General features: G+C 45.0%; 3 protein-coding genes across 3 annotated transcripts in view; all 3 read right to left on the bottom strand.

Moving 5' to 3' along the window:
* Window positions 1-21,893, bottom strand: part of LOC149460343 (uncharacterized) — a 111,427-nt gene that overhangs the window by 77,983 nt on the left and 11,551 nt on the right. The window contains exon 3 of the mRNA XM_089679914.1: window positions 4,950-8,405. Within this exon, the coding sequence (XP_089536040.1) occupies window positions 4,950-8,405 (3,456 nt within the window). The remainder of the gene's footprint in view (window positions 1-4,949; window positions 8,406-21,893) is intronic.
* LOC149460344 (uncharacterized) lies at window positions 1,459-2,616 on the bottom strand. Its single transcript, XM_089679858.1, has one exon. The coding sequence runs from the start codon at window positions 2,491-2,493 to the stop codon at window positions 1,561-1,563; it is 933 nt and encodes a 310-aa protein (XP_089535984.1). The 5' UTR covers window positions 2,494-2,616; the 3' UTR covers window positions 1,459-1,560.
* Window positions 2,620-4,449, bottom strand: LOC149460345 (uncharacterized). Its single transcript, XM_089679870.1, has one exon. The coding sequence runs from the start codon at window positions 4,447-4,449 to the stop codon at window positions 2,620-2,622; it is 1,830 nt and encodes a 609-aa protein (XP_089535996.1).

Below are 21,893 nucleotides of genomic sequence, written 5' to 3' on the forward strand. Positions count from 1 at the left end.
TTAGACGAACCCTAAAAACCTCTCTCTTTAACGCCGACCGTACGCAAATATGCAGCCTCTCATATTTAAGTACCATTTGAAAACCCATATGTGCTGAGAGCGCGCACCCTGCGCGCTCCCAGCACATATGTCAGTATCTCACGGAAAGAACTCGATCTCCCCTTGCGATCGGGACCTTTTCCAATCATGTGATCACCGTGACAGTTAATCACGGCGGTCACATGACCCTAAAACCCTGCCCCGCCTCCCGGCATCTGAAACTCCTTAAAGGGTCGGGAGGCACCAGCATGAAGAGGTGAAAGAAGCCTATCCTGCTTCTAACTAGTAAACTGCTTTTTATTTCCTCCAGCAGCTCATCCCCCACAGCTATTACCTCTTGTATCACTCAACCCTTCCTCCTAGATCATAAGCTCTAATGAGCAGGGCCCTCTGTTTCCTCTTGTACCAAATTGTATTGTAACTGTAAGGTCTACCTTCATTTTGCAAAGCAGAGCGCAAACTGTTGGCATTATATAAATCCTGTATAACAGGACAGTAATTAATGTCAAAGGGGTGGTAGCAACAGTTATAGTGGTAGTTGGTGAAGTTGTAGTAGTTAGGGTTTCAGTGGTGGTTGACACTGTAGTAGCAGTAGTAGGGACAATAATAGTGGTTACTAATGTAGTGGAAGTGGGATTTTCAGTAGTAGTTGGGGCTGCAGCACTAGATTCTGCTATAGTAGATGCTGCTGTAATGGTTGTTGACGATGCAGTACTAATTGGGGTTACTTACTGTAGTTGTAGCAGCTGCAGAAGAAGTTAAAGCAGCAGAAGACGTACCTACATTTTCTAAAGTGGTAGTGGAAGCAAAAGTAGGAGATGAAGCCAAAGGAGTAGTAGTGAGAGTTATAGTGGTAGTTGGTGATATTGTAGTAGTGAGGGCTTCAGTGGTGGTTGGCACAGTTTCTGAAGTGGTAGTGGGAGCAGAAGTAGGAGATGAAGCCAAAGGAGTGTTAGTAGCAGATATATTTGTAGTTAGTGATGTTGTAGTAGTAAGGGCTTTAGTGGTGATTGGCAATGCAGTAGTGGGCACAATAATAGTAAGTGCTGTTGTGGTAGTGGGAAGTACAGTAATAGAGCTGCAATAGTTGGTGAAGTGGTAGTTAACGTTGTTGTACTAATTGGAGTTGTTGTTGTAGCTGCTGCAGAAGTTGTACTTGCAGTAGTAGTTTGTGTTGTAGTGGTGGTCGGAGCAGTGGAAGTAGTTGAAGTCAAAGGAGTGATAGTGGCAGTTAAAGTGATAGTTGGCGATGTTGTAGTGCTTAGGGTTTCAGTGGTAGTTGGCACTGTAGTACTAGTAGGGACAACAGTAGTAGTTAATAATGTAGTAGAAGTAGGATTTGCAGATTTGCAGTAGAGGTTGGGGCTGCAGCACAAATATGTACTGCAGTAGATGCCGTTGTAATGGTTGTTGATGTTGTAGTGCTAATTGGGTTTGCTGTAGTTGTAGCAGCTGCAGAAGAAGTTAAAGCAGCAGATGTTATACTCGCAGCAATAGTGGGAGCAGAAGTAGTTGATGAAGTTAAGTAGTTGATGAAGTTGAAATAGTAGTAGTAACAGTTATAGCTGTAGTTGGTAATGTTGTATTAGTAAGGCCTTCAGCGGTGGGTCTTGGCACTGCAGTAATGGGTATAGTAGTGGTAAGTGCTGTTGTGGTAGTGCGTATTACAGTAGTAGTTAGAGCTGCAGTAATAGTTAATGTAGTGGTTGTTAAAGTTGTGGTACTAATTGGAGTTGTTGTATCTGCTGCAGAAATAGTTAAAGCAGCAGAGTTTGTTCCTGCAATTGTAGTTGGGGCTGAAATGGTAGTGGGAGCAGAATTCGTAGATGAAGTTGAAAGATTAGTAGAGACAGTTATAATTGTAGCCGGTGATGTTGTAGCAGTAAGGGCTTCAGTGGTGGTTGGCATTACAGTTGTGGGATTTGTAGTAGTAGTTGAGACTGCATTATTAGTTTGTGCTGCAGTAGATGCTGCTGTAGTGATTGTTAAAGTTGTAGTACTGACTGGGGTTGCTGTAGTTGTAGCAGCTGCAGAAGAAGTTAAAGCAGCAGAAGTTGTACCTGTAGTTGCTGAAGTAGTAGTGGGAGCAGAAGTAGTAGATGAAGCCAAAGGAGTGTTAGTTGCAGTTATAATGGTAGCTGGTGATGTTGTAGTAGTAAGGGCAGCTGCAGTGGTGGTTGCCATTGCAGTGGTGGCTACATCAGTAGTAAATGCTGTTGTGGTAGTAGGTACTGCAGTAGTAGTTAATGTAATGGTTGTTGAAGCTGTAGTACTAATTGAAGTTGCTGTTGTAGCTGTTGCAGAAGCAGTTGAAGGAGCAGAGGTTGTACCTGCAGTAGTAGTTGGGGTTGAAGCGATAGTGAGAGTGGAAGTAGCAGGCAAAGCCAAAGTAGTGGCAATTATTTTGGTACTTGGTGATGTTGTAATAGTAAGGGCTTCAGTGGTGCTTAACATTACAGTAGTGGGGTTTAAAGTACTAGTTTGTGCTGCAGTAGATGCTGCTGTATTGGTTGTTGATGTAGTACTAATGTGAGTTGCTAAAGTTGTAGCAGCTGCTGAGGAAATTGAAGCAGCAAAGGTTTAACCTGTAGTCCCTGAAGTAATAGTGGGAGCAGAAGTAATAGATGAAGCCAAAGGAGTGGTAGTAGCAGTTATAGTGGTAGTTGGTGATGTGGTGGTGCTTAGGGTTATAGTGGTGGTTAGCACAGTAGTAGGAACAACATTAGTAGTTACTAATGTAGTTGAAGTAGGATTAACAGTAGTAGTTGGGGCTGCAATGTTAGCTTTTGCTGCAGTAGATGCTGTTGTAGTAGTTGTTGATGTTGAAGTAATATTTGAGGTTGCTGAAGTTTTAGCATCTGCCGTAGACGTTAAAGCAGCAGAGGTTGTGCTTACAGTAGTAATTGGTGCTGAAGCAGTAGTGGGAGCAGAAGTAGATAAAGTCAAAGGAATGGTAGCAGCAGTTATAGTAGTAGTTGGAACTGTTGAAGTAGTAAGGGATTTAGTGGTGGTTGGCACTTCAGTAGTAGTTGGGACAGTAGTGGTTAGTATTGTTGTGGTACTAGGAATTGCAGTAGTAGTTGGTGCAGCAGTTGTTGGACTACTTAATGAAGTTACTGTTGTTGTAGCTGTGACAGAAGCAGTTGAAGCAGAAAAAGTTGTACCTGTACTAGTAGTTGGTGCTGAAGTGGTGGTCAGAGCAGCGGAAGTACTTGAAGCCAAAGGAGTGGTAGTAGCAATTATAGCAGAAGTTGGTAATGTTGTAGTAGTTAAGGCTTCAGTGTTGGTTGACTTTGCAGTAGTAGTAGGGCCAATGGTAGTAGTTACTAATGTATTGGTAGAGGGATTTGCAATAATAGTTGGGGCTGCAGTACTAGTTTGTGTTGTAGTAGAAACTGCTGTAGTGATTGTTGAAGTTGTAGTACTAGTTGGAGTTGTAGAAGCTGCAGAAGTAGTTAAAGCTGCAGTAGTTGTTTCTGCAGTGGTAGTTGGTGCTGAAGTGGTAGTGGGGGCAGAAGTAGTAGGTGAAGCTGAAGGAGTAGTAGTCAGAGTTATAGCAGAAGTTGGTGATGTTGTAGTGGTTAAGGCTTCAGTGGTGGTTGACTTTGCAGTAGTAGTAGGGACAACAGTAGTAGTTACTAATGTATTGGTAGAGGGATTTGCAGTAGTAGTTGGAGCTGCAGTACTAGTTTGTGTTGTAGTAGACACTGCTGTAGTGGTTGTTGAAGTTGTAGTACTAACTAGAGTTGCTGTAGTTGTAGAAGCTGCAGAAGTAATTAAAACTGTATTAGTTGTTTCTGCAGTGGTAGTTGGTGCTGAAGTGGTAGTGGGAGCAGAAGTAGTAGATGAAGCCAAAGGAGTAGTAGTGAGAGTTATAGTGGTAGTTGGTGATGTTGTAGTAGTGAGGGCTTCAGTGGTGGTTGGTACTTCAGTAGTTGTTGGGACAGTAGTGGTTAGTACTGCTGTGGTAATGGGAACTGCAGTAGTAGTTAATGTAGTAGCTGTTGAAGTTGTAGTTATAATTGGAGTTGCAGTTGTTGAAGTAGCTGCAGAAGTAGTTGAAGCAGCAGAAGTTGTACCTGCAGTAGTAGTTGGTGCTGAAGTGGTGGTCAGAACAGCAGAAGTACTTGAAGCCAAAGGAGTGGTAGTTGCAATTACAGTAGTAGTTGGTGATGTTGTAGTAGTTAGGGCTTCAGTGGTGGTTGAGACTGCAGTAGTAGTAGGGACAATGGTAGTAGTTACTAATGTAGTTGTAGAAGCTGCAGAAGTTGTTTCTGCAGTGGTAGTTGGTGCTAAAGTTGTAGTTGGAGTAGCAGTAATAGATGAAGCCAAAGGAGTAGTAGTAACAGGTAAAGTGGTAGTTGGTGATGTTGTAGTAGTTAGACCTTCAGTGGTAGTTAACATTGCCATATTGGTAGGGAGAACAGTTGTAGGTAACACTGTTGTGGTAGTGGGAAATGCAGTAGTAGTTGGGGCTTCAGTAGTAGTTGATGTAGTGATTGTTGCAGTTGTAGTACTAAATGGAGTTGCTGTTGTTGTAGCTGCTGCAGTAGTAGTTGATGCAGCAGAAGTTGTACCTGCAGTAGTACTTGGTGCTGAAGTTTTAATGGAAGTAGAAGTAGTAGATGAAGCCAAAGGAGTAGTAATATCAGTTATAGTGGTAGTTGGTGATGTTGTAGTAGTTAGGGCTGCACTGGTGGTTGAAACTGCAGTAGAAGTAGGGACATTTGTAGCAGTTATTAATGTGGTGGATGTGGGATTTGTTGTAGTAGTTGGGGCTACAGTACTGGTTTGTGTTGTAGTAGACACTGCTGTAATAGTTGCTAAAGTTGTAGTTGGACCAGTAGTAGTAGTTTGTATTGTAGTAGCAGCAGGAGCTGTTGCAGTAATTGAGGCTTCAATAGTAGTACCTGGTGCTGCAGAAGTAGTTGGCACTGCAGTAGTTGTTGACACCACAGTAGAAGTTTGCTCTGTGGTAGTTGTTGGAATTGGCATTGTAGTAGTGAGTGTCCCAGTACTGGTTGGCACTGCAGTAGTAGTCGAAACAATAATAGTAGTTGGTATTGTAGTAGTAGGAGTTGCCGTAGTAGTCAAGGCTTCAGTAGTACTTGTTGGGGCCACAGTAGTAGTTTGCTGTCTGGTAGTTGGCAGTGTTGTAGTAGTGAGGGTTTCAGTACTGGTTTGCTGTGCAGTGGCTGTAGTAACAACAGTAGTAATTGGTGTTGTAGTTGTTGAAGGAGATACAGTAGTAGTCAAGGCTTCGGTATTAGTTGACAGTGCAATTGTTGTTGGGCCCACAGTAGTAGTTTGCTGTGTGGTAGTTGTTGGAATTGTAGTAGTAAGTGTTTCAGTACTGGTTGGAGCTGAAGTAGTAGTTGGAGCAATAGTAGTAGTTGGTGTAGTAGCAGGAGCTGTTGTAGTAGTCAAGGCTTCAGTAGTAGTTGACACTGCAGTAGTTGTTGGGGCCACAGTAGTAGTTTGTTGTGTGGTAGTTGGAAGTGTTGTAGCAGTGAGTGCTTCAGTACTGGTTGGAGCTGCAGTAGTAGTTGGAACAACAGTAGTAGTTGGTGTAGTAGCAGGAGCTGTTGTAGTAGTCAAGGCTTCAGTAGTAGTTGGCACTGCAGTAGTTGTTGGGGCCACAGTAGTAGTTTGCTGTGTGGTAGTTGGCAGTGTTGTAGTAGTGAGTGCTTCAGTAGTGGTTGGAGCTGCAGTAGTAGTTGGAACAATAGTAGTAGTTGGTGTAGTAGTAGGAGCTGTTGTAGCAGTCAAGGCTTCAGTAGTAGTTTGCACTGCAGTAGTTGTTGGGGCCACAGTAGTAGTTTGCTGTGTGGTAGTTGTTGGAATTGTAGTAGTAAGTGTTTCAGTACTGGTTGGAGCTGAAGTAGTAGTTGCAGAAATAGTAGTAGTTGGTGTACTAGCAGGAGCTGTTGTACTAGTTAAGGCTTCAGTAGTAGTTGGCACTGCAGCAGTTGTTGAAGTCACAGTAGTAGTTTGCTGTGTGGTAGTTGGCAGTGTTGTAGTAGTGAGTGCTTCAGTAGTGGTTGGAGCTGCAGTAGTAGTTGGAACAATAGTAGTAGTTGGTGTAGTAGTAGGAGCTGTTGTAGTAGTCAAGGCTTCAGTAGTAGTTGGCACTGCAGTAGTTGTTGGGGCCACAGTAGTAGTTTGCTGTGTGGTAGTTGGCAGTGTTGTAGTAGTGAGTGCTTCAGTAGTGGTTGGAGCTGCAGTAGTAGTTGGAACAATAGTAGTAGTTGGTGTAGTAGTAGGAGCTGTTGTAGTAGTCAAGGCTTCAGTAGTAGTTGGCACTGCAGTAGTTGTTGGGGCCACAGTAGTAGTTTGCTGTGTGGTAGTTGGCAGTGTTGTAGTAGTGAGTGCTTCAGTAGTGGTTGGAGCTGCAGTAGTAGTTGGAACAATAGTAGTAGTTGGTGTAGTAACCGGTGCTGTTGTAGTAGTCAAGGCTTCAGTAGTAGTTGGCACTGCAGTAGTTGTTGGGGCCACAGTAGTAGTTTGCTGTGTGGTAGTTGTTGGAATTGTAGTAGTAAGTGTTTCAGTACTGGTTGGAGATGAAGTAGTAGTTTGCTGTGTGGTAGTTGGCAGTGGTGTAGTAGTGAGTGCTTCAGTAGTGGTTGGAGCTGCAGTAGTAGTTGGAACAACAGTAGTAGTTGGTGTAGTAGCAGGAGCTGTTGTAGTAGTCAAGGCTTCAGTAGTAGTTGGCACTGCAGTAGTTGTTGTGGCCACAATAGTAGTTTGCTGTGTGCTAGTTGGCAGTGTTGTAGTAGTGAGTGTTTCAGTACTTGTTAGAGCTGCAGTAGTAGTTGGAACAACAGTAGTAGTTGGTGTAGTAGCAGGAGCTGTTGTAGTAGTCAAGGCTTCAGTAGTAGTTTGCACTGCAGTAGTTGTTGGGGCCACAGTAGTAGTTTGCTGTGTGGTAGTTGATGGTGTTGTAGTAGTGACGGTTTCAGTATCAGTTTTCTTTGCAGTAGTAGTTGGAACAACAGTAGTAGTTGGTGTAGTAGCAGGAGCTGTTGTAGTAGTCAAGGCTTCAGTAGTAGTTTGCACTGCAGTAGTTGTTGGGGCCACAGTAGTAGTTTGCTGTGTGGTAGTTGATGGTGTTGTAGTAGTGACGGTTTCAGTATCAGTTTTCTTTGCAGTAGTAGTTGGAACAACAGTAGTAGTTGGTGTAGTAGCAGGAGCTGTTGTAGTAGTCAAGGCTTCAGTAGTAGTTTGCACTGCAGTAGTTGTTGGGGCCACAGTAGTAGTTTGCTGTGTGGTAGTTGATGGTGTTGTAGTAGTGACGGTTTCAGTATCAGTTTTCTTTGCAGTAGTAGTTGGAACAACAGTAGTAGTTGGTGTAGTAGCAGGAGCTGTTGTAGTAGTAAAGGCTTCAGTAGTAGTTTGCACTGCAGTAGTTGTTGGGGCCACAGTAGTAGTTTGCTGTGTGGTAGTTGATGGTGTTGTAGTAGTGACGGTTTCAGTATCAGTTTTCTTTGCAGTAGTAGTTGGAACAACAGTAGTAGTTGGTGTAGTAGCAGGAGCTGTTGTAGTAGTCAAAGCTTCAGTAGTAGTTTGCACTGCAGTAGTTGTTGGGGCCACAGTAGTAGTTTGCTGTGTGGTAGTTGATGGTGTTGTAGTAGTGACGATTTCAGTATCAGTTTTCTTTGCAGTAGTAGTTGGAACAACAGTAGTAGTTGGTGTAGTAGCAGGAGCTGTTGTAGTAGTCAAGGCTTCAGTAGTAGTTTGCACTGCAGTAGTTGTTGGGGCCACAGTAGTAGTTTGCTGTGTGGTAGTTGATGGTGTTGTAGTAGTGACGGTTTCAGTATCAGTTTTCTTTGCAGTAGTAGTTGGAACAACAGTAGTAGTTGGTGTAGTAGTAGGAGCTGTTGTAGTAGTCAAGGCTTCAGTAGTAGTTTGCACTGCAGTAGTTGTTGGGGCCACAGTAGTAGTTTGCTGTGTGGTAGTTGATGGTGTTGTAGTAGTGACGATTTCAGTATCAGTTTTCTTTGCAGTAGTAGTTGGAACAACAGTAGTAGTTGGTGTAGTAGCAGGAGCTGTTGTAGTAGTCAAGGCTTCAGTAGTAGTTTGCACTGCAGTAGTTGTTGGGGCCACAGTAGTAGTTTGCTGTGTGGTAGTTGATGGTGTTGTAGTAGTGACGGTTTCAGTATCAGTTTTCTTTGCAGTAGTAGAAGAAAGAACAGTAGTAGTTGCTGTTGTAGTGGTAGTAGGAGCTGCAGAGGTAGTCAAGGCCACAGTAGTAGCTGTTGCTGCAGTAGTAGTAGTGGTTGCAGGAGGAGTCATTGTTGTAGTAGCTCCAGTAGATGTTCTTGTAGTAGCTCCAGCAGTTTTTGGGGCAATTGTAGTAGTTCTCTCATCTGTAATAGTTAAAGTATGATTATTTTGAGCTGAAGAACATGTTTAAATAATAATAATAACAAAAAAAAGTAAAATGAATCCAAGTGGGAAAGGAACCTAAATGTGGAATTAGAACTTGAGGATTGGTATACATTAGTGGGACATGCTTCCAGATATATTAATACATCTATCACAGAAGCTAACTATAAAGTCCTACTCAGGTGATCAGGGGCGGACTGACCATTGGGGAATTCGGGCACTGCCCGAGGGCCCGGGGTCAGTAGGGGGCCCCATGAGAAGCCCCTGATACCTTTCATAGGTTTTTTTGGGTGTGGTTTGAGAGTGGGCAAGAACACAGGGGCCCCATGATCCCTTATTGCCTGGGGGTCCCATGAGTTGTCAGTCCACCCCTGCAGATGATATATGGCCCTGAAGTTTGAAGATTTTGGATCCATGTATACAATTTTATATTCTCAATGACAGGGACAAATCTTAAAAAAACCCCAACAAACTCTATTGGACCAACCCATTCTAAAGGCTCTAGGCATGTAAGGAGGTTGATCTCCTTTGTGTTCCTAGCTGCACATATTGCTAAAGCCAGGTCATGGAAATCTCCTACCTTTTCATTTGACATTATTAACCACTTCAATACCGGGCACTTATACCCCCATTCCTGCCCAGGCCAATTTTCAGTTTTCAGCGCTGTGAAAATTTTGAAATTTTTATACTTTTTTCACACAAATAGAGCTTTCTTTTGGTGGTATTTAATCACCACTGAGTTTTTTTATTTTTTACTAAATAGAACAAAAAACAAATAAAACTTTTGAAAAAAAAAAACAAAATGCACTTTTCTTCGTTTCTGTTGTAGAATTTTGCAAATAAATAACATTTCTTCATAAATTTAGGTCATGTATTCTGCTGCATTTCTTTGGTGAAAATAATAATAATTGAATTCTTTTTTTTTTTCAAATGTTTCTATAATTTTTTTTATTTTTATTCAATTTTTTCTTTTTTTTTACTATTTTATTTTTCAACACACCATAGTAGTTACCATAGTAACATTGAACTACTCGGGGCAAGTGATCAAGATTTTTTTTTAACACATTATGATTGCTAATATCAATGTATTTCCTTGATATTTGCAATCATTGTTACTGAATGAAACTGATTCATTCAGTCTTTTCTTGTGATTAGCTGTGATTGGGCAAAACTGATCACATAATACAGATGGGCTGTGATTGGCCCTGTCTGTATCATGTGACTGTGACTGTATACAATTGACATGTGATCTGCTGTGATTGGTCACAGTGGTCACATGACACTGGCAAAGGGCCGGTGTAGTGATATGTCATCAGCTGTGTCCCATGGACACACCCGGTGACAGATCGCGCCGCTGCTCAGCCCCACGGCTGCATGAGTGGCACATTATGACAGGACATCATATGACTCCCAGTCACAATGGCGAGTGTCCCGCCCAGCTATCAGTCTGCTATAGGCCAGGCAGGAAGGTGTTAAAGTGTTACAAAACCCAGGCCCCTGCATTCACTATATCTGCTCTCCCACAGTACACAGAACATGGACATGCAATTATTTTAGTAAATATAAACTGCTAAATATCTTTTCTCATCAGCAGTTAGAGCAGTCTTGTGGCTTCTAACAGTGTCCAGAAGAGCACTGGTTAAAGCTTGTAGAAGGAATTTTCATTCTACAGGAGGATGCAGAACCCTTGACCTCTGTCTGGACAGTGCTGATTGGCCCTGTGCTGATCACATGCACTCTCCCAAGAAAAAAAAAACCTCTCTAGCAATACACACCAAACTGAGCATGTGCAGAGTGACTCCACACTATGTCTTATCATGAGATAAGAGGGGGGCACTGGAAGAAGGGGAGGATCAGAGAAAACAAGATCAAACAGCCTAGTTACACAATGCAGAGGATTAACCCCTTAGGTTCCACAGTGAGTATAGCAAGCATGCTTTACAGCATATACAGACTGATTTTACTGCTGTGGGTTTAGTAACACTTTAAGACCAAACATTCCTGGATAATGATTAGAGATGAGCGAATCGAACATGACGAAGTGGAATTCGTTTCGAAGATTTGGAAAAATTCTATTCGCGACGAATCCGAAGATTAGCAAACTTCGGATGCACGAATCGAATTTTCCCAAAAATGGCGGCGACATGTGTGGCGACGGAGAAAATGGACAGAGAAGATGGGGCGGGGATCTCTGGGAAGGCGCGCAGACAAGGCGCGCTGACCCATAATGCATTCATGACATGTGATCGCATTAGCCAATCAGCAGCCAGCCAGCACTGTGTAATGGTGGAGCTATAAATCGCGGCCATCTTAGAATTCTCCATTAGCCTCCGGTCATTCAAGAGAGACAGACCTGTGTGTATTAAGGGACAGAGTTAGGGCCACAGAGACTTTAGGGCCACAGAATCATTACTCAGGGACACAGAATCGTTACTCAGGGACACAGAATCGTTACTCAGGGACACAGAATCGTTACTCAGGGACAGACACAGAATCGTTACTCAGGGACACAGAATCGTTACTTAGGGCCACAGCTATCAAAGAATCGAAAATTTAAAGTGACATACACCCTTTTTTTTTTTGGTGGCTGTCGTGCACAGTTGGTGCTGCAGTTTGCCGATTGTGCAAAATAAACTGACTTTCTGCTTCACAACCACTATTGTACGTTCAAAGAGTTAGATCCATTTACACGCCGGGTGGCGGTAATATTTTTTGGGTGATTAGTGCATTCCAGTGACAGAAACGTACAGTTTCCAGCCAACGGCAAGCTGCAATTGACCGATTGTGCTAAATAAACTGACTTTCTGCTTCACAACCACTATTGTACGTTCAAAGAGTTAAATCCGGTTTTATTTTTGGGGTGCTTATTGAATTAAAGAGTATGTCAGACAACATGCAGAGGAGTGGCAGAGGAGGCAATGTTTTAGGAGCGAGCAGACGTGGCAGCAGAGGAAGGGGTCGAGGCAGCACTAGTCGCAGCCAGAGGCCAGTGCTCCCGGTGTCATCCAGCGGTCGTGTCTCCACTGACAACCCTGCCGTCATCGGCCCCGTGACTGCCCAAATGAGTGAAGTGTGCGGTGATTCTAAGATCGACGGCACTCATCTGCATGTCATACTGACTGACAGTATTATTTCTCTTCCCCAGCAGACTCCAAGGGCATTTAAATTAAAGGTACAGTGTTCTGCACTAATATAAAGGCTCTCTGAAGCCTAGAAACACCCTTTTTATAAGTTAAATTCGCAGCGAATATATTCGGCTCGAAGCAAATTTATTCCGCGAATTCGGCGAATCAGCCGAACCGAATTTTTGAATAATTCGCTCATCTCTAATAATGATCAGTGAGAAACTCTCAGCCATCCTGGATCAAATATCTTTTGGGAAACACCTAGAGCCCACATGTGGTCCTTGTGCCTTGATACAGAGCAATATGGTTGCACAGTCTACCCTATTTACTTCCTTTCTCTCTTTCCCCTTTCCTCTTCCCTAGCATGCTATACATCTATCCCTGGACTAGTTCACTTGGACGCCACCTTAAGAGTCGGGGACACCTTATGCATATGGGATTAGCTCTCTATTTTGTTTTCTTATGTGGAGTCTTGTGTACTAAGGGAGGCGGCTGTTACTGTCAAGCCCCAACTTACCCAACACTACAAGAGTGTGGGGGGCCAGGACAGTGATTTCCTCCATTCACTATCGTACTTGACTATGTGATTCTCATGGAGCATGCCTCGGCCCGACCCAAGTCTCTCCTCATTGGCTTACTGGCTGTGACTGACAGTAGCAAGAGCGAATGGCCCCTGCTCCCTTCTCAGTCAATATGGAGGAAGAGTACCCAGAGAGCTGCTGCACTCGTGCACATTGCTGGATCAGAATGGGGCCCAGGTAAGTATAAGGGGGGCTTAGGGGGGCTGCTGCACACAGAAAAATGTTGACCTTTATGCATAGAATGGATTGTCTCTCTGACTTTTATTAGAATAAAGTTGTATCTGGACCTATTAACAGTGGTGTAGCACTTCTATTTCCATTTTTGTTACAATATACCACAAGCCAAGGAGACTGTGGAAATCCACTGTCGGAGTGGCCTGCCCAGGAACCAGATTATTTATATTAACATCAAAACTTTAAAATGGTTGTAAAGGATGACGTTTTTTACCTCAATGAATTCTCTGCATTAAGGTAAAAAAATCTTCCATGGTTAGCTCCCCCCAGCCCCCTCTACATAACTTCCTGAGACAGATTTCAATCTAGGACTGTGTCTGAGAGCAGCAGTGCACCTCTCTCTGTCTCCCTACTGGATATGGGTAAGGGGAGGGTGGGAGGTGGAGAGAAAATAACTCTCCCTATGCTTGTGTAACAGTTTTACTCACCTCTAATGAAATAATTGAAAAGAGAACCCTAACCACAAAAGCTAATGGGGCTTTGAAAGTACCACACCATACTAATACAAGTAAAGTGAAAACGTGAAAACAGTGGATAAAATTGAACACCTATTATTAGGTTAAAAAACCACCCATCGGTGGAAAAAGTTAGTCAGCCATAGACACAAAAAAGCATATAATTAAAATCAACAAAAGGTGGCTACAGTAGGCAGCAGACGATGTCTTAGACGTAATAAACATCACGGGCATCGGCCATAGCGAACAGCAGCCACGGTCTTGGAGCGAAGTAGGTTCAACTGTACAAATAATATATGAAATGGTAAATGGTTATCAGGGGAAATATGTACATATATAGACAAAGAACACCCAACCATATGACATAATAGGTGTTAATGGACAACTGATGATACAGTATCCACTTAAGACCATGAAAAATGCTTTGCGTTATAGATTCCAATGCGTTTCGTGGGACGCAACCCACTTCTTCAAGGAAAAAGGGCAAAACATAAGTGCCAGTCGATGATATCAGCACACTCTGAGATAGTTCCTGCTAGGTATAGGTCAATGGTATCTGGGTGAACAATGAGAAGCCTTCAACAGCCATAAGAAAAAGTTGTCGATCAAGAAAGGGTTCAAATGTATTTGAAGACTTGTGGAGACTAAGTCTTCATTCATTTAAAACAGGGATGCAGTGGCCAGGTGGTATAAGTCATCATTTGTAGCCAAACATAGATTGCTTTACAAAAGTGGGAAGACAAATATCTTGTCGAATGAACCTCAAGCCCATTTCGCCCTGTGTAATCCAGGTGTGGTTAGGGTTCTCTTTTCAAATTATTTCCCTACTGGATATGGTAGAAGCAGTGGGAGTCATTGGCTCCTGCTTCTGTCAATCAAATCATGTCAGGAGGTAGTGGGTGGTGAGGCTGAGCCGCATTGTCAATAGACTCCTACAGCCCGGCTCAGGATCACCATACAAGTGCCCCCATAGTAAACAACTTGCTATGGGGGTAATTGAATCGAGGAGGAGCTGAGAGCTCTGGCTGGGGATCTCAGAAGAGAAGGTTCAGGGCTGCTCTGCGTAATATGCACAGAGAAGGTAAGAATGACATGTTCCTTATTAAAAATAAATACATTAATTAATTAATAACTTTACAATCACTGTAACCTCTTCCCTACCGTGTTATAGCCAAAAGACGGCTACAGCGCGGTCATCCATGAATGTCCTCCCAGAACACGTCCCCTGCACTGCCCTAGCGGAGCGTACCCGGCACCGCTGGTGATACAGTAAATGGCCAATCACAGTGGCCTTTTGCTACATGATCAGCTGTGTCGAATGACACAGCAGATCACCGGTTAAATACAGTTGCCAGTTATTGGCTGCACGTTCCTTACGCTGTGACAGTATTGCCGATAACTGTGATCGACACTGATCATCAGGGCACCGATCATCAGTGCCCTGATGATCAGTGCCCATCAGTGCCGCCCACCTGTACGCATCAGTGCCACCCACCTGTGCCCTGCAGTGCCATCCCATTGTGCCCATCAGTGCCACACACGTGTGCCCATCAGTGCCACCCACTTGTGCCCAGCAGTGCCACCCACCTGTACCCAACAGTTCCATCCATCAGTGCTGCCCAGCAGTGCGACCCGTCAGTACTGCCCAGCAGTTCCCAACAGTGCCGTCAATCAGTGCCACCTTATCAGTGCCCATCAGTGTTGCCTACCAGTGCAACATCATCAGTGTCAACTCATCAGTGCCGCCTATCAATGCCGCCTACCGGTGCCTCCTATAAGTGCCCATCAGTGCTGCCTATCTGTGCCACCTCATCAGTGCCCATCAGTGCTGCCTATCAGTGCCCATCAGGGCTGCCTATCAGTGCAGCCTCATCAATGCACATCAGTGAAGGAAAAAAATTACCTGTTTGCAAAATTTTATAATAGAAACAAAGAACATTTTTTTAATCAAATTTTTTTGCTCTTTTTTTGTTTATAGCGCAAAAAATAAAACACGCAGTGGTGATTAAATAATACAAATTTCATATGAGTACAGTGTTGCATGACCGCACAATTGTCAAAGTGCGACAGTGCTGAAAGCTGAAAATGGGTCTGGGCAGGAAGGGAGTATAAGTGCCCGGCAGGCAAGTGGTTAAGATACCAATAGCAGTAAGATAACCTTACTGGTGCAATGCTATTCTTCCACTTTCCTCAACTTTGCAGAAACCTTGAGTGTTGGGAAAACCGAATCACTTATAGTGATTCACAAATTCATATGGTAGCAGGGAAGGTTTATGTTGCTTTTTTGTCAGGATATACCCCAATAATTATGCTCAAATGTCATAAAGAAATGTGGGCAGTGACTATTATTATTATACAGTATTTATAAAGCGCCGATAGTTCGCTCAGCGCTGTACATTACAAAGGGGAACAGAACATGTGACAGAACAATAACAATACAATGCAAAACATGAGGGGATTGAGGGCCCTGCTCTTTCAAGCTTACAATCTAGGAGGGAGGGGATGGTGGCACAGGAGGAGATAGCTGTGGGGGTTGAAGTGGTAGGAAGAGTGGAGGATTTCGGCAAGTTAGCAGGGGGTGGGGTAGGCTTCCCTGAAGAGGTGGGTTTTCAGGGTGTGCCTAAAGGAGAGGAGAGTAGGTGATAATCTGATGGGTTGGGGCTGGAAGTTCCAGAGGATGGGTGACACCCTGGAAAAGTCCTGGAGGCGGGCATGGGAGGAGGAGATCAGGGAACTAGAGAGAAGGAGGTCTTGTGAGGAGTGGAGTGTGCATACTGGGTGGTACTTGGATATTAGGTCAGAGATGTAGTTCGGGGCAGTATGGTGGACGGCTTTCTACGTCAGTGTTAGGATTTTGAATTTGATCCGCTGCACAATCGGAAGCCAGTGGAGGGATTGGCAGAGGGGGTTGGCGTAAACGGAGCGGTTGGAAAGGTGAATGAGTCTGGCAGCCGTATTCAGGATCAACTGAAGCGGGGATAGCCAGTGGCGAGGCAGGCCAGTATGGAGGGAGTTGCAGTAATCAAGTCGTGATATGATGAGGGAGTGGATGAGCTGTTTAGTGGTTTCTGGGGTTAGGAACGCGCGTATTTTGGCGATGTTGCGGAGGTGGAGTCTGCATGAGTTTGTTAAAGATTGGACTTGGGGCTGGAAGGATAGGTTGGAGTCCAGAATGACACCAACTACTCTGGCCTGCGGGGCGGGTTTGATGGTGGCGTTGTTGGACTTGATGGAGAAGTCAGTGGGGGGGGCGCAGGCTGGGGGGAAGACAAGGAACTCGGTTTTGGAGAGGTTCAGTTTAAGGAAGTGGAGCGACATCCAGTCTGATATGTCGCTCAGTAGGTGTGTGTGTGTGATTCGGGCAGAGACTGAGGGGGTGAGGTGGGGGGTTGAGAGATAGATTTGTGTGTCGTCGGCATATAGGTGGTAGTTGAAGCCGTGAGAGTGTATGAGTTGGCCAAGGGAGGAGGTGTAGATGGAGAAGAGAAGGGGCCCGAGGACGGAGCCTTGAGGGACCCCAACAGAGAGGGGGAGTGAGGGGGATGTGGTAGCATTATAGGTAACGCTGAAAGAGCGTTGTGACAGGTAGGATGAGAGCCAGGAGAGAGCAGAATCTCTGAGGCCGAGGGAGTGTAGTTTTTTGAGGAGGAGGGGGTAGTCAACTGTGTCGAAGGCCACGGAGAGGTCAAGGAGTAGGAGCACTGAATAGTGGCCATTAGCTTTCGAGGTTAGCAGGTCATTGGAGAGTTTGAGTAAGGCAGTTTTGGTGGAGTGTAGGGGACGGAAGCCAGACTGTAGGGGATCGAGGAGGTTGTTGTCGTTGAGGTGAGAGCTTAGGTGTAGACTAGGCGCTCGAGGAGTTTGGACGTGAATGGCAGCAGGGAGATGGGTCTGAGGTTGTTCGGGTCATTGGGGTCCAGAAAGGGCTTTTTAAGTATGGGGGTTATGTGTGCATGCTTCAGAGGGGAGGGGAAAGTGCCGGAGGAGAGGGAGAGATTAAAGATGTGGGTGAGGGAGCATAGGATGGAGGGAGAGGAAGGTTGTAGGAGTTGTGACGGGATAGGGTCGAGGGGGCAGTTGGTGAGGCAGGCATCAGAGAGGACCTTGGAGACTTCCTTGATGGTAGAAGGGTAAAGGTGCAGAGTGTTGAGGGGGCTTCAGTATGAGGAATGTAGGGTGGGGTGGAAGTGGAGGTCAGAGCAGTGGTGGGGCCGTGGGAGAGGGGTGATGAGGGGGTAGCTGAGTGAGGGGGAATGGGGTTGGAGGGAGTTTGAGCAGTGACAAAGTCCCTGCGGGTTATGTTGAGGGAGAGGGCGGATGAGAGGGTAGCTGTGTGAGAGGGGACGGGTTGAGAGGGAGTGTGAGTTGCGGCGATGTCCTTGCAAATTGTGTCAATCTTGTTTTTGAAGTGATTGGCAATCTCAAGGGCAGTGAGTGAGGTGCTGGCTGGAGGTGGTTGTGGAGAGAGTAGAGAGTTGAAGGTGGAGAAGAGTCGGCGAGGATTGGAGGAGAGGGCCTTGATGAGGGTCAGGAAGTAGGCTTGTTTGGCTGCGTGGAGGGAGGAGGTGTAGGTGTGGAAGGCAGATTTGTAGCACGTGAAGGCTTGTTGACTAACCAAAACAATGGTATCTCTAATCAAATGAGTTATGTAGTTGTTGATCAATATACTGTAATAATGAAATTATTGATATGCAGTTTTTTTCAAATGGTACTATTTTGTATATAATTTATGGCAGGCATCATTAAATGGCAGACCACGGTCCAGATCCTGACCAAGTCAGTGTCCAGTCAGGACCCCTGTGGTCACACCATGAGCTGCTTTCTTCTTCCGGTCTCTGCTCATTGCCACTCTCCTAGAGCAAGAGGCAGCAAAGCACTGGATGAGGCGGGAAGTTGGGGTTGGGTGGGAGCTGCCAAAATGAACTTTTTCTGTTAACACGCTGGTGATTGATTGCTCAGATCACCTAGCAACCAATCACCTGCTGGTTGACTCCGGCAACTCCCACTATCACCTCCCTGCCCAGTGCTGTGGTTTCTCCCATTCTCTGTCACAGAACTGTGTGTAAGTCTCTGCATCTTTTAACTGTTTGATTTTTGTGTCCCATGGGTGGGAGTTGGATGCAAAAGGAGGTAGAAAACATGGGGGGGTGGGAAGGGAAGAAGATGACATGACTGTGGGGGTGTGTGAAGAGGGGTAGAGGACATTGCTGTGGGAGGTCTAGGGGTGTGAAGGGGTGTAGAGGACATGGCTATGGGGGGAGGGGGTTGTGAAGGGGGGCATGGCTGTGGGGGGTGGGGGTGTGTTAATGTGGTAGAGGACATGGCTGTGGGGGGGAGGGGGTGTGAAGGGGTGTAGAGGACATGGCTATGGGGGGGAGGGGGTTGTGAAGTGGGGGCGACATGGCTGTGGGGCGTGGGGGTGTGTTAATGGGGTAGAGGACATGGCTGTGGGGGGAGGGGGTATGAAGGGGGTAGAGAACATGGCTGTGGGGGGAGAGGGGTTGTGAAGGGGGGTAGGGGACATGGCTGTGGGGGGTGTTAAGGCATGTACAGGACATGGCTGTGGGGGGGGTGGGGATGTGTGAAGAAAGGAAGAAGACATAATTGTGGAGTGTGAAAAGTGGGGTAGAGGACATGGCTGTGAAGGAGAGAGGTATTTGAAGGGGGTAGAGAACATGGCTGTGGGGGGAGAGGGGTTGTGAAGAGGGTAGGGGACATGGCTGTGGGGGGTGTGAAGGTGGGTAGAGAACATGGCTGTGGGGGGTGGGAATGTGTGAAGGAAGGAAGAGGACATGGCTGTGGAGGGAGAAGGGTAGAAGACATGACTGTGGGGAGTGAAAATGGTAAAGGGGGGTTAGAGGAAATGGCTGCTGTGTTGGGGGGAGGGGGTGTGAAGGGGTAAAGGACATGACTGTGGGGAAAAGGAAGGTATAAGGGGAGTAGAAGACATGTCTGTGGGGGGAAGGGTTGTGAAGGGGGTAGAGAAAATGACTGTGGGGAAAAGGAGGGTGTAAGGGGGAGGGGTTAGAAGGAGGTGGAGGACATGGCTGTGGGGGGTGGAGGGTGTGAATAGGGTAGATGACATGGTTGTGGGGAGGAGGGGGTATGAAGAGGTTTAGGGAACATGGCTGTTGGGGGTGTGAAGGAGGGTAGAGGATATGGTTATGGAGGGGGGTAGAGGACATGGCTGTGGGGGGTGGGGGGTGTAAAGGAGGGTAGAGGACATGACTGTTGGGGGGTGAAGGGGGGTAGAGGACATGGCTGTAGGGGTGGGGGTGTGAAGAGGCTAGAGACATGGTTGTGTGGGGGGGGGGGTGAAGGGGGAGAGAACATTGCTATGGGGGGTTTGAAGGGGGTGGGGGACATGGCTGTGGGGGGTTATAATGGGGGTAGAGGATGTGGCTGTGGGGGGAGGGATGTGTGAAGGGGAGTGGAGGACATGGCTGTGGGAGGGGGAGAGGGGTGTGAAGGGGTTGGAGGACATGACTGTGGGGGAAAGGAGGGTGTAAAGGGGGTAGAGAACATGGCTGTGGGGGGAGGGGGTGTGAAGTGGGTAGAGGACATGGCTGTGGGGGGAAGGGGGTGTTAAGGGGGTAGATGACATGGCTGTGAGGGGCAGGGGGGTATGAAGGGAGGTAGAGGACAAGGCTGTGGGGTGGAGGTGTAAAGGGTGGTAGAGCACATGGCTGTTGGGGCAGGGGTGTGTGAAGGGGTAGAAGACATAGCTGTGAGGGGGTGGGGAGTGTAAAGGGGGGTAGAGGACATGGCTGTGGGGGAAAGGGGGTGTGAAGGGGGGTGTGATGGGGCGTAGAGGAGATGGCTGTGGAGGGGTTGTGTAGGGGGGTAGAGGACACGGCTGTGGAGTGTGGGGTGTGTGTGAAGGGGGTAGAGGACATGGCTGTGGGGGTAGGGGTGTGTGAAGGAGGGTAGTAGGGGGTGTAGGGGGTTAGAGGATATGGCTATGGGGGGTTGTGAAGAGGGCAGAGGACATGGCTGCCCTTACACACACACACACACACACACACACACACTATATTGCCAAAAGTATTGGGACACCCCTCGAAATCATTGAATGTAGGTGTTCCAATCATCTCCATGGCCACAGGTGTACACAATCAAGCACCTAGACATGCAGACTGCTTCTACAAACATTTGTGAAAGAACGGGTCAGTCTCAGGAGCTCAGTGAATTCAAGCGTGGTACCGTGATAGGGTGCCACCTGTGCAATAAGTCCATCCATGAAATTTCCTTGCTAGTAAATATTCCACGCTCAACTGTTAGTGGTATTATTACAAAGTGAAAGCAACTGGGAACAACAGAAACTCAGCCACGAAGTGGTAGGCCACGTAAAATGACAGAGCCGGGTCAGCGCATAGTGCACAGAAGTCGCTAACTCTCTGCAGAGTCAATAGCTAAAGAGTAGAGATGAGCGAATCGAACTTGGCGAAGTGGAATTCGTTTTGAATATTAGGAAAAATTCGATTCGCATCGAATCCGAAAATTAGCAAACTTCGGATGCACGAATCGAATTTTTCCCGATCGGCCGATTTTCATCCCTTCTACAGCCGGCAAAAAGTGTCCCTGCAGAGAGCTCCGCTATTTCTGACAGTTCTCTGACAGTTCCTTCACATTTACAGCGGTTGAAACATTGTATCTATTTGTTTCCATTTAGGATACAGATGTTTTTATTCGGAAACAAATAGATACAATGTTTCAACCGCTGTAAATGTGAAGGAACTGTCAGAGAACTGTCAGAAATAGCGAAGCTCTCTGCAGATACACTTTTTGCTGTACTGGAATTCTTCTTATTTTCATTCTTCTTCTTCTTCTTATTTTCATTCTTCTTCTTCTTCTTATTTTCATTCTTCTTTTCATTCTTCTTCTCCTTCTTCTTTTCATTCTTCTTCTCCTTCTTCTTCTCCTTCTTCTTTTCATTCTTCTTCTCCTTCTTCTTTTCATTCTTCTTCTTATTTTCATTCTTCTTCTTCTTCTTCTTATTTTCATTCTTCTTCTTCTTTTCATTCTTCTTCTCCTTCTTCTTTTCATTCTTCTTCTCCTTCTTCTTCTCCTTCTTCTTTTCATTCTACTTCTCCTTCTTTTCCTTCTTCTTCTCCTTCTTCTCCTTCTTCTTCTCCTTCTTCTTCTCCTTCTTCTTCTCCTTCTTCTTTTCATTCTTCTTCTTCTTCTTATTTTCATTCTTCTTCTTCTCCTTCTTATTTTCATTCTTCTTCTTCTTCTTCTTCTTCTTATTTTCCTTCTTCTTCTTCTTCTTCTTCTTCTTCTTCTTCTTCTTATTTTCCTTCTTCTTCTTCTTCTTCTTATTTTCCTTCTTCTTCTTCTTCTTCTTATTTTCCTTCTTCTTCTTCTTCTTTTCCTTCTTCTTCTTCTTCTTCTTCTTCTTCTTCTTCTTATTTTCCTTCTTCTTCTTCTTATTTTCCTTCTTCTTCTTCTTCTTATTTTCATTCTTCTTTTCATTCTTCTTCTCCTTCTTCTTTTCATTCTTCTTCTCCTTCTTCTTTTCATTCTTCTTCTTCTTATTTTCATTCTTCTTCTTCTTCTTCTTATTTTCATTCTTCTTCTTCTTTTCATTCTTCTTCTCCTTCTTCTTTTCATTCTTCTTCTCCTTCTTCTTCTTCTTATTTTCCTTCTTCTTCTTCTTCTTCTTCTTCTTATTTTCCTTCTTCTTCTTCTTCTTCTTATTTTCCTTCTTCTTCTTCTTCTTATTTTCCTTCTTCTTCTTCTTCTTTTCCTTCTTCTTCTTCTTCTTCTTCTTCTTCTTCTTATTTTCCTTCTTCTTCTTCTTATTTTCCTTCTTCTTCTTCTTCTTATTTTCCTTCTTCTTCTTCTTATTTTCCTTCTTCTTCTTCTTCTTATTTTCCTTCTTCTTATTATTATTATTATTTTCCTTCTTCTTATTTTCCTTCTTCTTATTATTATTTTCCTTCTTCTTCTTATTATTATTTTCCTTCTTCTTCTTATTATTATTTTCCTTCTTCTTCTTCTTCTTCTTCTTATTTTCCTTCTTCTTCTTCTTCTTCTCCTTCTTCATCCTCATCTTCTTTTTCTTCTTCTTC

The sequence above is a fragment of the Staurois parvus genome, unplaced genomic scaffold, assembly GCF_062004578.1.
Source record: "Staurois parvus isolate SC_StPar_1 unplaced genomic scaffold, SC_StPar_1.0 ptg000232l, whole genome shotgun sequence".
Taxonomy (NCBI): Eukaryota; Metazoa; Chordata; class Amphibia; order Anura; family Ranidae; genus Staurois; species Staurois parvus.

Bases quoted from the DNA above. Each gene is read 5' to 3' on its own strand.
- LOC149460345 (XM_089679870.1), bottom strand. From the start codon at position 4,449: ATGGCAATGTTAACTACCACTGAAGGTCTAACTACTACAACATCACCA.
- LOC149460344 (XM_089679858.1), bottom strand. From the start codon at position 2,493: ATGTTAAGCACCACTGAAGCCCTTACTATTACAACATCACCAAGTACC.